General features: G+C 44.1%; 1 protein-coding gene across 2 annotated transcripts in view; it reads right to left on the bottom strand.

Annotated features, from left to right (window-relative positions):
- Nucleotides 1-14,975, bottom strand: part of LOC144152059 (hepatocyte growth factor receptor-like) — a 79,833-nt gene that overhangs the window by 6,255 nt on the left and 58,603 nt on the right. The window contains exons 7-17 of one of the 2 annotated variants that reach the window (XM_077683256.1): nucleotides 14,307-14,445; nucleotides 13,333-13,469; nucleotides 12,501-12,692; nucleotides 11,331-11,442; nucleotides 10,081-10,350; nucleotides 9,001-9,150; nucleotides 8,575-8,812; nucleotides 5,839-5,874; nucleotides 3,412-3,558; nucleotides 2,630-2,716; nucleotides 1,526-1,710 (exon numbers count right to left, since the gene is read on the bottom strand). In XM_077683256.1, coding sequence (XP_077539382.1) covers nucleotides 1,526-1,710; nucleotides 2,630-2,716; nucleotides 3,412-3,558; nucleotides 5,839-5,874; nucleotides 8,575-8,812; nucleotides 9,001-9,150; nucleotides 10,081-10,350; nucleotides 11,331-11,442; nucleotides 12,501-12,692; nucleotides 13,333-13,469; nucleotides 14,307-14,445 — 1,693 coding nt within the window. The remainder of the gene's footprint in view (nucleotides 1-1,525; nucleotides 1,711-2,629; nucleotides 2,717-3,411; nucleotides 3,559-5,838; nucleotides 5,875-8,574; nucleotides 8,813-9,000; nucleotides 9,151-10,080; nucleotides 10,351-11,330; nucleotides 11,443-12,500; nucleotides 12,693-13,332; nucleotides 13,470-14,306; nucleotides 14,446-14,975) is intronic. The other variant, XM_077683257.1, reaches the window with a different exon arrangement.

Below are 14,975 nucleotides of genomic sequence, written 5' to 3'. Positions count from 1 at the left end.
CATAAGAATTCACTAATAACTGTTGCGTTCACGCAAGCATTGCAATGTGTTTTCAAGGGTTCCCTGTGGGCGGGTTAGACTGCACATGATGATTTCATGGCAACTTCACCCTGACAGATGCAAAGCTTGTAAATTAAGCCGAATGTACACGCTAAGCATTTTAAACACATGTCCGAGTCATTTCGTGCCCATAATCAGCTGCTCCAGGTAGAAGTCACAGAGTGCTCTTTCGAAAGTTCTCTTTTCTTGTGAAACAAATGAAATCACAGAAGGTTCTTCGGCAGAGCACTGGAGGGCGCAACAGGCTGTGGCAGCCAATCCTTTAAAGTCATTACCCTTCCTTGGGCCTCTTAAACTAATAAATGTTGGTCTGTCTGTGCCTCGATTCCGCCACCCAGACAAAAAATAAAAGAATTCTTGAACACGACGGTTATATAGTCAAAACTCTTCCAAACCACTCAATGTGAAAGCACACTTCTTACTTGTCAATATTGCTGAGCAAAAAGAAAACATTGGGCATGTTTAGGCAACACAGAAGTGGTATTTTGCAGTGTTCCTTTCATTAAAAAAAACCTGGCTGCTTGATTTTTGCGATAGCAAATATAGAAACTTAAAGCTGTTCCACTCAATGTGAAAGCCATCGGAAGTGAAGAGCAATGATTCGCCATAATGGGCTGTAGCGCCGTTATCCGCTCCCTGCTATACCACCCAATGCAATTCAAATTTCCCGCCGTCACAGTGCTCCCGTGCCCCCTGCCTGAAACTGCGTCAGCGGAAGTTCTGTTCTTTTTGTGCTTGCTTTTACTTCCGCAGGTGCCGGCGGTGCACTGAATTTTTTTTTTTTTCGCTTACTATCGTAAAAACCAACCACACGAGCGTTCTTAACTAAATTAACGCAGGCGCTGCCGGTTAATTAATGTATATTTTGCCTCAAATGTACCTACAGTTTTCTTCGCGCTAAACAACGGGAAGATGTATGACAAGCGCCAGCAGGTCACGAGTGAGTTTAGGACGCTTACGACTATATCAACCGCTTGGCTTTCTAAGCCTCTGGGTTACGCCGCGACGACAGCCGGTACAACAGAACGCCGTGTGGTTCTACTTGGGTCCAGAGAGTTAGCTACGACGACAAGGCGAGCAGCTAAAGTGCTCTGCACTGAAAAATACTTGTTGAAAGTAATGTTTCGACCCAAACATAAAAAAAGCACTCATGCCCGAGCCTAGAAATTGTGGCGGTATTACAAGCATTCTAACAGTAACGAAAGGTTCCTGTAGATGGCGTGCGAGCAGTGTAGAGCGGAAAAATTCAACTGGCTTCAGCAAAACCTCCACCGTGTTTATCGTGTGGAGGGGCGCTACGGGAGGGAAAGAGCATGAGAAGAGGGGGAGACAATAAAGGCATTTACGTGGCCAGAGCGGCAGAGGGCTATTGTCTTTCACTGACATTTGCAGCGAATTGAGATGCGCGGCCAATTCTTTTTCTCATAAATTCTCAGGTAAGTAGAAACACCGATGTGTGCCTCACATTTCTCTCGTCCCTGATGTAGGAGAGGAGGTCGCCGTATTTCATGTAGGGTATGATGACCATGAGGCCGCCTCCCTCGTCGATGCTCAGTCCGATGAGCGGGAGCACATTCATGTGGTGGAAGTCCTTCATGATCAGCGCCTCCTCCAGAAATGCCTGGCCGTCCGCCTCACCGCCGCGCGAGTCTGTAATGTCACATTACGCAGGACTCAGGAATCGAGTCTACAACACTATCCCCAACCCAAATCCCTAACATGACAAATAATACTTATATGCGGGCTTCTGAACTAAAAATAACTTACCAGTCTGTATGTGGCAAGTGTATGACGGGTATTGCTCAAAAAATTTTAAATGGAGCAATCAATTGCATCGAAGAAGAATTTCAAGAAAACTAAAACAAGAAAAAATATAGTCTCACGAAAAATACGTCTATGCAAGAAAATAACAGTAGCATTTGTCGCCTCGTAATACCAGCAAAGTAGAGCTCCTGCAAAGCAACCACAGGACACAACAAATTATAAGCAGATATGCCATAAAAGATAATCGTGAGCCACTCTTGCCGTAAAAGTAGCAATAGTGGAGCGGCCTGTTCATTATCTACAGCCATACATGCGTCCAGTGCCACACGTAAAGCAAAAGGGGTGTCTCCTCACGTTAAAAATGCAGGCAAGAGCTTTTGTTCAAAGAAGGCTACCACGTCACTAGCTTGTGTGCATCTACTATGGTGTAAACAGATCTCCAACAATTCCTGCTATTTTATTTCCTTCAATTCCTCAATACGTGCTGCTAGCTGCATCTTGGGGTGGTGAAGAGCTCCGCACTCTGGACAGTCAAAGGTTGATGACTCTTCATATAGGGAACTTCCAGATATGCTATTTTAGACACTCACAAGATTTCACTTCCACAAGCTTGACTTGATCAAGTGGCGAATCTTCGTACCCGAGCTACGCACGTAGCTCGGATTGTCCATGCTGATTGGTTCCCACAAGATTTTAATGACACGGTTATTATTTGTACACTTGTTTAATTGTTTTCAAACTGAAATTGGCAGTAAACGACCGCCCGACATACCACAGTGAGACGGAAAGTACATTATGCACTTACTGTTATGCAGAGTCTTGACGGCAACTGCCTGAACTTCACCTTTGCCCTCCAGCTCCAGGGTTCCCCGGTAGACACAGCCGAAGTGACCTTGGTGAAGAATATGGGTGTGGTTTGTGCACCACTAAATCGTTTTTAAACACTCGCCAAACACGTTCTCTGGTTAAGGATAATTTATGTGATGACTTAATTTTTGCACAGTATACTGAGGAATTCTCTAATTTTATATGCTAAAAACTTTAATCAGAAGCTGTATAGTGTTCGTTTCAAGAGCGCGGTAGCTAGATAATTTTTTTAAGAAGAGCATATGTACCTCAAATACCACTGCATATCTTGTACTGCCTCAGGGTCAGAGAGCAAGTAACAAAGGAAAACTGCTTGTAAGAGCAATTATCTTTTCTGAAATTATCTTTAAAACAACACTGCCTTCAAAACAAAACGACTATGTTGTATAGTCATGACTGCTTCACATTTTTAACGCCCAGGCACCCTTTGAAAGATAGAATAAAATTTCCAAGTTTTTTGATGCACCAGTTATTAAAAATCAGTCTGGTACCGTTGTTGTAGTTCTCAAGCTTCTTCCGAACGATGGCTGATGTGTATTACTATTCTAACTTGAAACTTGAGAAATAAACCAATGCTGTTGAACTTAGCTAAACAGCGTAACAAGGGGTTAAACAAGTTCAACCATACAGTGCAGCCCCAAAATAAGAGTTCAACAAATTCACATTGCCGCCCGTTCAGCCTGCAGCCCTGCGAGCAAGTTACCGATGCGGATATCTTACCTTGGCCAATGACAGGTCCCAAGACAAGGAACTCTCTCTTGAAGAGCAACTTCTCGGCTTCGAGCATGGCCTTGGTCTCCTCGTCCAGCTGGAAGGAGGAGCCGATGAGGGCCTGCCTGGCGTCAGGCTCGCTGCCTGCCACGTAGCCTGCGGAAGACGTAGAACGGCCGCCCACATCGAGAACGTTGTACGGCCGGCATCGTTTGCCAGTGAAAAGCTCCACGCGTGTTACCCGGAAAAAATTACCACCAGAGAGAGAAAGAGAGCGACAGGGTGCTTCATGCAGGCGAGTGCTGGGAGAAGAGAGCCGTACGTGTCACGTGTGCAAGATATCCGGTTGCTCTGCGAAGCATCAATGCCCAAGGGCACAATACTGCACGAAACCTTTGTTTAAGCTTAAAAAATTTGTACAGTAGCTTTGCCTACTGCTGTATTCATTTTACTCCTAAACTTTTGTCGCTTCCAGCGGTGAAAAAAATCGAAGGTGTCGGTTTAAACTTCGCAAAGGACTTGATATGGTGCTCTCATAGCAACAGCTACATCTGTTTTAACTTTGACCTGCTCCTTTGATGTAACTAAAACAAAGAAATGGTTCTAGGGCTTATTAGTTCCGGCAGAGAATTTTTACCTCTATTTCTTTCTTTTATTTTTGACGTAGTGATGTCCATTTTTCTCGTCCATTTCAAGATAACTTCGTGGTCTCCTACCTTGCATTATACTTGAAGGTGAGCTCAATAAACAAAAGCACACCTTTCTAGACTGATGCATATTGCCCAATGCTGTGGCCTCAGAATTCAAACTAATTTGTTGAGTGACATCAGCATTTGTAGACTTGAGAAATTAAGAATTAAATTCAAGGTAACTATTACATAAAGTCATTGAGCAAGTCACTCATTCAAAAGGTGTAACTGATGTGGGTGATGACTGTAAAGCCCTCTCACGCATCTGTAAAGAGAGACAAAAAATGTTAGTAGGTTAGTTTTGGTGAGCCGGTGTGCCACCAATGAAGCCAACGAGGCCTTTTCTCTAGTCTTATCAATAATTTTGTCCCCTCAGAGCTGCTTGAGTCATTGGTCTGTATACTAAGAATGATACAGCTCAGTCGTACGCATCTTTTTTCTGAAATTCGAAGCATCTCTTCAAACCTCACCACTGGCATGATTACTTATTAAACAACTTTTTCCTATCATTTGACCGCAGCCTTATTCAAATAAAGTTAATGTAATTATTGACAAATATATAAATATTTTTGACACTGCTGCATGACAGTACAGCACGCTTCAAGAATGAATGTTTTGAAACAGTAATAACACAGGTTCTGCATTTTGGGGCTATTTTCTGGCCCAAAAGACCGATGTGCGCCCCTTGAAATGAACCATTTTTCCCAACTATGCTGAGATAATTTAAAATAACTTCATTCTGAACTTTAGGCCTCATAACAGAAACATTTTTCCTTGGGGAATAGCAAACGGTGAGCACACACGACATCCTTTCATTCATATTGGAAGAAGCAGAATACAAACCTCAAATTTAACCTTTTGACAAAAGGTGTAGCATCATCACAAGGCCTAATCCTGAAATTCCAAATTGGTGATGGCTAATAGATACTAGCCCAGATACCGTATTTTTCGGTGTATAAGTCGCGGTTCTTTTCTGGAATTTTCGTTGGTGCATCTTATCCACCGGTGCGGTGCAACTTATGTGTGGAATAAATCCGGTACGTGGCGGCCACGCGTGGTCCGTGCTCGAAAAAGTGCCAGTGTGCTGCGTGATTCTGCGCACATTAAGATACATTGCTCTATGGTCTAAATTAATGAATTATTTGTTAGCGAGTCGGAGGAAGAAGGCTTTGATGGTTTTGCCTAAACGCCGTGTGTAAGTACATGCCATCTGTTTGTATCAATAAACCATTTTGAAAAGTTAGTTCTGTCTAGACTTTGGACGGTAGAAGCGAATGTCTAGTACTGCTTACCGGGGGATGCGTTCAGAGGAGGCGGCCACCGCAACCATGTACTTTCCCCGCACTTTCTAACGAACTAATTCTCTATGTGTTTACCTGATTTACACGAGCGTTTTGTACACCGGTGCGTCTTATACACCTGTGCGGCTTATATACGTTTTTTTTTCGGAAGAACTGTCGTTATGAGGGGGTCCGACTTTTACAAAAGTGCGACTTATATACCGGGAAATACGGTACTAGCCAAGATATCAGACCATAAACACTTCGACAGCGATAACGCCACCTTATCTGGCCAAGCTAGAAGGCACCACCGACCAACATTCCGTCCGGCGTCCGAGTTAGCCATGCAGTGAGCACCCGCCAACTCTTGCGAAAAACCAGAAAGCCACAGGGAGGAAGAGATTAGAGGCGATGCGATGCGTGCTGGGGGGAGCGTTTGGGGTGGAGGCGGGGTCACCGCATCTTACCCTGAATTTGCGGAGGACTGGTAGGATCGACGTCGTCTGAAAATGCGCACAAAGAAAAAAACAAACGTGCTCGACCCTAGACAAGCCAATCGGTGCACGCACTGTAATTGGTGACATCGTTCGTCCAATTGCAAGCCCCTGTTGTGGTGCAGGTTGCACCAAACAGTGCACCTGTGGTGTGGTGCTTTGCTACACAGTAAGAAACTCCAGTCTGCACCAGATTTGAGTGCACCAGATTCAGAATAAGCCCTCGACACCTCTATGCTCTTCTACTCCGTGGTTTTCTTCTTTCACAGCGAAAACTATGTGAACACTAGACGAAGGTATTCACAATTGCATTATATAAACGGTCATCCACGCCTGCTGCCACATCTCTCCTAAAAGATGAGTTCTGAGCAAGCGGTAAAAATTGCAGCGCTAACACGCAATACAATCACACTTAGACGATACTATCATTCCTTCGGAGAAACTTACCCAAATGTGGCCACTTCCCAATGTCTGGGCGACTAATACCGCTTTCATACATGTGTAAAAGTAACACAGCTACACGGGCATGCAAAAAGCAACACAGACACACAAAGGCACTGAAGCTACAATGTGAAGGTAAATGTCGACAGTACTTGACAGCTGCATGCACTACTCTGTACCACACACAATATTAGAGCACAATGCACCACTGTGCTGGCTAAATTAAAGGGGTGTTCACTAGAATAAAAGAAATTGTTACCTCCAACAAAAATACCTACGAAACAGCTTGAGGCTGTCGTTTAGGCAGATTTTGTTTGTTATCTTCCATCTTCACTGGTACCAGGTTCAACAAATGGCAGATGAGACGATACCGCCAAGAACAAATATCCTTAATCACTACGTTACCTTGCTATAGATGCCTAATTCCTAAGTTTGCAAATAACTAGATACGGTTGGAGTATATATTACTGTGATTAACATTTTTTATCAAGTGCCATACTGCTTTCAACTTTTGTTATTAAGAAAACACGCCAACTTAAGTTGCATAATTTTGTACATTGGTGAAGCTGTTGGCCTCCTGTTAATTGAGACCATTTCCAGTCCTTCGCATACCGAACCTTAGGGATCAGTCAATTAATTATGGAATAATGCTGTGGCATTGTTTGCATCTGACTAATTCCAATAAAGTTTATAGTTTCTTTGCTCATAGTGAGAAGTGGTGGAAAGGCACGTGTATAGTTACAAGTAGGTAACTTGAAGTTTAAAGCCCTTTAATTGCTAATTGTTTTCTACAGAAGAAGCAGTAAACTTTGGTTTTTCTGCTGGCTCAATTAATAACACCTTACCAGATTATCGGGGATGTTTATCACCCATTTCATTCATTCTCGATAATTAAGATAGCAGGCCCTTTCGAGCTCTTTCGCGCCGGCTAGGCCACTGTGCAGTGAATTCTGCAATCGAGATCCCATGCTCAACAGCGACCATTTTGATTTGAAAAATAGTCATGATTTGAAAAATAGTCATATCAATAAAGCATCGTCCTGCTTTTCCATTGCATTGCATCTGCCATGCTATCATGCTACTACTACTGATCAACTACTAGCATACAATATTTCTTTTTTTACCATTAATGTCTACGTTGCCTTTACAGAATATTAAGCCACTTTGCTGGCCACTCAATGAGTCCCATCTTGGTGGCTCCAAAGCTGTGAAATCCTGACTTCATGGTTATCGTCCCCTTTATGAGCTATATATTCGGCTGCTAATAATACCCCGGCTACACTAGGGTCCGAATGTCATTTGAACCAAATGTCATTTGACTCGAATGGGGTGCTTCGAATGCCATTCGGAACCCGCCGTGCTACACTACGATTTCGATGGCATTTCAAAGCTTTCACAATTGCTCGCCGTGCTGTAGTGGCGCTGTTGTCGCCCCGTTCCGTTTTCGTACAATAATACAACAATCAAATTGATGAGCAGTCGAAGGCAGTAAAAGGATATCAAATAAAAGAGGCACCAGTTTTGACTCTAATGGGGTGACTGTTTGCGTAGTTTTATTTTATTTTTTTTGCAACTGACCCACTGTTTTTAGAGTATAAAAATTAAATATGTTGATTTTATATTTTAAGTAAATGAACAGTGAACAAAGTTCCACAAACAAAAATATTTTGTTTGTTTTACGTACGGAAGTATTATATTTTTTATTGCCGACCGAAGACGCTGCGTGCGAGAGTGCTAGAAATGGCATTTGAAATCCCAAATGTGTCTCTCGGTGCTCATTTGGCTAGAATGTCATGTGAGCCGAATGGCATTTCAGAACCTAGTGTAGCAGCACAACATGGCATTTGAGTCAAATGACATTTGGTTCAATTCACATTCGAACACTAGTGTAGCAGGGGTATTAGACTTTAAAAGAAGCAGCATGTGCTATGCCATAGTCTTTGTTGCTCTGCATCTGGCGCTCTAATGTTAATCCAGCTGTACCCAAAGGTGTAATGTGGAGTACAGATAACAGGTGGGCTCCCTCGAATATAGCTACCAATGTATGGGATAAGATGTAGGCAAAACAAAGAAATGAGAAAACTCTTGAACGAACAGATGGTTCAGATAACGCTGAATAGGAGCGGTTAAAGAATAATAGCGGTAAACGCTTAGGCCCTGCAATGAACATCAGCATCAGCATCGTTGTCATAATCATCATCATTACGACAATGACGTGCTGACAGTGCAATTCACACCCTTATCAAGAAATTCAAATTTCCCGCTCACTGTTTGCTCCGCCGCCCCTGAGGCCATTCTCGACGTGGCGATTGTCGAAGTCGACAAAGTAGTCCGGCGGCTGCGCCTTCTTCGCCTGCTGTCGCCTGTAGAAGAGGAATCCCACGACGGCAAGTGCAGCGAAGAAGATGGCAACCACGACGCCGGCAATGATGCCTGTGTTGACGCCGGACTCCTCGGCCACCAAATTCAGTGCTCCCAGGGGGTGGGCTTCTCCCGCATACACGACCTGGTCCCGAAGAAGTTGGGGAACTCAGGGCCGTCTTTTTCTATTATATTTCAGTTTGCTGGCATTTTAGAGTTTCACAAATGAGACATTCGTCGGTGAAGATGAAGTTTTAAAAATTAATTTACTTCAATACGATGGCTATAAATGTGGTGACACCATACGCGTCATTGTAAGCGCCTCACACTCACTTCGAGGGAGTGTGGGGACATTTCATCCAAAGAGCTCGTGACGAGGACGCAGGTGATTGTAGTGCTAATGGTGATGTTGCAAACATCGTCCCTGCCATCCACACGAATGAAAACTCGCTTGCTGCCCTTGAGAACATCAAAGTGCTTCCCCTGAAAAAGGAAAGAAAAGAATATCTATAGCGGCAACACGCGTAATGCTTTTTTCAACCCGCAATTAGAACACTATCTGTAGTTATTGGAACCGCAGGACAATTTCTTTCGCTGTGGCATATAAAAGCTGTGCTGTTGAACACAGAATGTATGAATCACCATTCCAAATTTAGTAAACTTTTATCGTTTCGCCTTCGCCACAGTGGCCGTATAAGCACATTGAGTTATGACTCCACACACACGCACATACCAGAGAGATAAAGAAAAAAAGCAAAATAGCCATCGTTCGTCACAAGCTGTTGCACATTTTAGAAGCGTTTGCTCATGAGCCTGTAACTATTTTCACAAAGTAAATGGATTGTCTGTAGGGCGCATGTTAGCCCAAATGACGTCAGAAAGGTAAAAAATTAGTGGCATGTTTCCCTGCGCCAAGAGAAAAACTAAAAAAACGACACATGCAGAACATCGCATGGCCTTCAAGCTGCAGAAGTGCTGTTTAGAGGTGGTGTTCTATTTTACAGGCGGTAGTCATTCTTGGGCTACTTAAACGAGAAAATGTAAGCACATACCTGATACCGGCAGTGTTCTTTCAATTAAAAACGAATATTTCACTTAAATACAAAACGGGATCACCCCAACGTCTTGAGCTCAAGCACTGAACAGTATGAAAATGTCGCAACAGATGTCCCGCCAGCAGTGCGAACGCGGGAAAAATAAATTGAATTCGGCAAACCACCATTACGTTCGTCATCGGGGTGCAAGACTGGAGGGGCAGAGCGTATGATAGGTGGGCGGGGGAGATAGGAGAGGCGGTTACGTGGCAGGGGCAGATTTGCAGCAAAGTGAGCGGATACGCGGCCAATAATTTTGCTTTTTTTGGTAACGTGCATCCTAGGCTGACCAGGAAACACCAATTCCGTGAACACTCACAGTGATCTGAACAATGGGGTTCCTGAGGCTGACGTCGAGCCCTGTGTCAGGAAAGCGCTCGAACTGGGGCGGCGGTCGGTAGACGAAGGTGAAGTGTCCCCCATCGCCCGAGCGACCCGTGGGCAGGCGCAGTCCATCCATTCGGAAGCTCACCCGCACCGGGATGGGAAGCTGGTACTCTTCCAACTTGGTGGTGTCCAGCACTGAGGACTCCGTCAGCGGCTTCACGGGACAGAGCATCTTCTGGCCGCCTTCGGTGGGGCTGCAATCCTGCGGAGTTGTGTAAAGTTTCGAAGGAGAGGGAAGGTTATAGAAAGACAGGCTCTTTTAGTGCTTTCAAATTGAGTACTTATCTATACCCTGTCCATGACACATGGTGTCGGCGCCACAGCCATCCACATAAACAAGCAACAGAGGTTAGCAGCTCGCCTGTTTGTATGGGCGTTGGCAGAGGTGCAAAAGTGGAACCTGCCCCCTTGCCCCGCCCTCTTCCTGTGCCCCCGCAATGCGACGGGTTTACCCCCCTCAATAAAAAATCCTGGCGACCCCCACGTATGTTTCCGCCAATGCTTACCCCTTTTTTAGCACCGTTCGTGGATGCCATTGACCTCGCCTGCACTCCTAACGGTTTGCGAAAGAAGTGCAATTGGCATTAATGTCCCACCGAAAGCCTGAGATGCTTAGTTTTGCAATCCACGTCCACCATCGCCTGTGGAAGCCTTCGCTCTGTCTCCTACGTGTTGCGCCATTGCGTGTTCTTGACGCCATGTAGTGCGAGCATCGACGATGACGGTGTTTGCTATTTGCCTGTTTGTTCAAATCGCTGCGTTCTCCTGCTGTCTTATTTCATGAACTGTGTACTGGTGTGGACATTTCACTACCGCTGAGTTTAAGCTGGCTCTGTGAAGTGACTCGTGCTACGAAACCCTTCCCAGATGCGTGGGTTAGGAGCTGCTTCACTGTTACAGATGTCCACACCGGCTTTTTCCCTTTATGGGCTGTTTTTTTGGCAAAAACCTATCCTGAATGGTAATCTGCGTTCTCCATTGCTGCATCAGTAAGCCAAAATTTGCACCGTACAGCTCACATGACGAAATGGAATCATTTTGTTTCCGTTTTTTACTTGCAACCTGCATCTTTCGCGTGGCTGCTATTGCTGCTGCTTTTAATGTGGCTCGCAATAACTTTCAACAGAACCTAGTGGTGACACAACATAATTTGAAGTTGTATATAACATTGTATTGTCTTACCGTCGTGATGTGCTCACTCCTCTTGTGATTCAGTGAGGTCACGTGAGTTACCATGGTGGGCATAGCGACGCTGTCCAAGTGGGCACCTCTGACCTCGACTACCGAGTTCCCGCTGAAAGAGGAGCGTCGTCACCAGAGGTGTGGTTAATCGCAGTTCCAATATTGTTGGTCTATACGCACGATCCTCGTGTATTTTCAAGCTCGGCACAGCCTTCCCGAACCACACTTAAACTTTAGCCCTGAAAAACCCGCTGGTGATAAAAATTTCTCTTTCCGAAAGCAGCTTGCGACTTGACCCTTGGTGATAAAAATTAATCAACTGCTCTGTATATCTTCGATGGGCTCACGACATTTCAGAAATCGCCCTTTGCAACCAACTTTTGTAGGATAATACTACCATGCCGCGTGGACTTCTCATGTTTACTGAACAAAGATCAAAATTGCACTTTATGCACTGAACTCATGCCTGAGCTATAAGACATGCAGTAGTGGAAGTCTGCAAATTCATTTCCAATCCCTGGAGATCTTTAAATAAGTCATGAAGACAAAGCGCTAGTTTAATTCCTTCAAGAGACTGCCATGCCTGAATAGCAATCAGCCCATTTAGCACAAATCTAATAGTTAAGGTAGATAACAGATAAAGGAGTGGAAACTCCCCGATCCGTTTCTCCTACTGCTCCCACCCTATGATGTATGTCGCACGATAGTGCGATTGCAGGCCTCTGACAGAATCTAGCACCAATTATCCATAAAAAAATAAAAATAATTACAACAATATTAATATATATGCAACTGTATTGATGCCGCTAGTTTCGTTTCGTTGCACCGCTGGAATGCTAGCATGGAATGAGCGCGTTAATTTGTAGGCAATCGGCAGTGACATCACTGGTGACGTCTTGGAGTAAACATCTGTGAGTTTGTCAACATTTATGATCGTTTCCTTGTAAAAGTAATGTTATCCAGAGCACAAATGAAGCAGAGCGAATAATCTAGGGATAGTTCTTTTGATAAAATGGGGATATACAGTATCTTCACGGCCTTTAAAGTCACGCAAACGAAACACCCCGAGGGAACACGGCAAATCACAGGCCAGGACACAAACCCCCTGGGGACATTTATACAAGTGAAAAAATGTATGTTTACATAAACCACCATCACGGCGTTACCCACCTGAAAGTTGCTGTATCAGGAAAAATGCTTTCAATAACAGGGTTCGGCTTGTAGGAAAATTTCGAGCCGAGGTTGTCTGCCGAAATGAAAGGTACTTGGACTTCGTCTATGTACAAAGCAACAGACAACTCCTGGTCGACATTATCCATCGCCACAGCGCTTGTTGAGCACTCCAGGGATGTCCTCTCAATCCTGTTGCAGAGACAAACACAAAATCCTTCTAGTTTTCAACTTGTTCCCAAAACGGCATAGTTTTGGGATGAATAAATTTCAAAAAGGTTTCAAAAAATGTTGCAGAACTCTTCGCCAACCTTCGAATGGTTAAAAGGGTCAATGTTCTACACTTGAAGCATTGGACCTATGAGGTGAGCTATAGTGGAGTGGTACGGATTAATATAGACTTTAATGGTTGAATATACAGGTTAATCACCCTCCCCACCAATCCAGCAGTCCAACCGCCTTACTATAAAAGTGAAAAAATTTATAAGTACCAGAATAGTAGCACTTTAGTTCAGAAAAAATCCGCATGTGCAGCCCTCAGCCCAACTACGTGATAAGAACGGAAGCTAAAACTGCCCCAAAAAGTTCAAGAACATTACAGATCCTTCATTCATTTACATACTTATCGAGATGGGGAGCCATACAGGTGCCCAGTGTTAATGTGATACATTGGGAATCAATAAATCCGGAACACCACCCTTCAAACATCATCAATATCAAAGAAAGTTTGTACACGAAGTCTTGTAGGCTTAAACTGCATCTCCTTGTTGACGAAAAACTTCACAAAATTTCACCTATAATGCAGCACTTTTTTCAGACCCCTTGTGCTTACCTGAAGATGTCGCACATGTTCTCTCCTACTTTCACAACTTGCTGTGAGCCGATGTTGAGATTTGCGCCATGCAGGGTGATGTTAGTTCCTCCGGCCATTGGCCCGTAACTTGGTTGCACACCCGTGAAAGTTGCAACCTAGAAACAAATTAAATTCCATTTACATAGCATGGGTTTGGAAGTGAAGATGTCTTGCGAAGCCAACGGTTGTGCTGAGCCTTGAAACCACATGCTATTGAAACTCAAAGCTTGTCACAATACAGAACAAGGAAGCATCTTACACTACATCTGTCATGGTTATCAGCGCAAAAATTAAACTGCGTCGAAATTTCTAATCATTTGACATCAGCTCACGCACTTTTTATAACCATAAAGATTGCCATGCATAGTTTGTGGCCGCTTTTGGAAGACAGGCCATTGGAGCTAAGTGAATAAACAGACTTTTGGGGGGATAATTTTTAACAAGCGATCTTCGGGACAGAGCAAAGAGTTCCTGGTAAATGGCTGAAGTTCCTGCTACTGGGAATTAAGTCAATTCACGACACCAGGTGGCACCATTTTCGAAGAAAGCAAACTGCAGAAGCACACATACCCCAACGCTTGACACACTTTGAACCAGTTCAGGTAATCTAATACCTCTGCCTCATAGCCGTTCAAAGGGCCTTCACATGCAGTCTTGCAAGTGACTCATGCCCAATGCGCAAAGTAAGTAAGTAGTCAATTGCAAGTAGTCAATTGTCAATTGAAAGTTTCCCTGTGGCACAGGAATAAGTTAATCCAGCCCCTTCAACTATGTTCGAGTGGTACAATAAAAAAGTGTAAATGCAGTTAAACTCTGACAACAGTCATGGGGTTTATAACTTGCCACAGCGTGTCGAGGTTTATTTTTCAAAGCAGCCCATGCCGCCATTTTAGTCTTGTTGGGAATGCGTAAGACAAAAGGTCAATAACTGGGCTCCCGAACAGGTTTCCTACCTCATATTCGAAGCCACCATCAATCGTGCGCTTATCCATAATGTCGTATTTCTTTACTTCGTCCCAGTGAGAATCGTTCACAGAAATCACAATGTCCACTTTTGAGCCGTACTGACCAACAGGGGTTTTGCATTGCACCCTGCAATAAAAGAGACGCATTTTTAAGCTGCAGCACCTACAAGGGAGCATATCCTAATACAAAGTTATTTCACCAGACAAAAGTGTAAAGTCAAAATCTGCGACGCTGTTAGGTGGTGAAATTGCCATCATCAAAAACAGTTCGTTTTTCTTTCTTGATCTTCGTGGAGGTGTAAGTGGAGCATGCAACGAGCTGTTTCATTATCATGAGTTATAAACAACCTGACAACCAGATACGGCTTGGGGAATGATCAATACGACGTACAGTTACGAACTTATACTCGTATTTATGTATGCACAGAAGATTGTTATTTTAAGACCCATTCAGTCCATGTTTTCGATGGATTTACAACGCCACTGCATAGTTTCGACAACATAAGTTCCGCGATCTCCCAATTGAAGCTTAAGGGGTGCTTCCTCAGGTTACGAACACACCTCCCATGCACATTTTCAAAGCTCCACCGACTATCCCTGCTGAGGGGCTCTCTGATGGTGGTATCTGCGCTTGGATGGTAAAAGCAATGCCGCATG

This window comes from Haemaphysalis longicornis, unplaced genomic scaffold (genome assembly GCF_048455015.1).
Source record: "Haemaphysalis longicornis isolate Haplotype H1 unplaced genomic scaffold, Haemaphysalis longicornis Haplotype H1 scaffold_9, whole genome shotgun sequence".
Lineage (NCBI taxonomy): Eukaryota > Metazoa > Arthropoda > Arachnida > Ixodida > Ixodidae > Haemaphysalis > Haemaphysalis longicornis.
The sequence above is the reverse complement of the archived record's forward strand: the minus strand, read 5'-3'. Positions and strand labels throughout refer to the sequence as shown.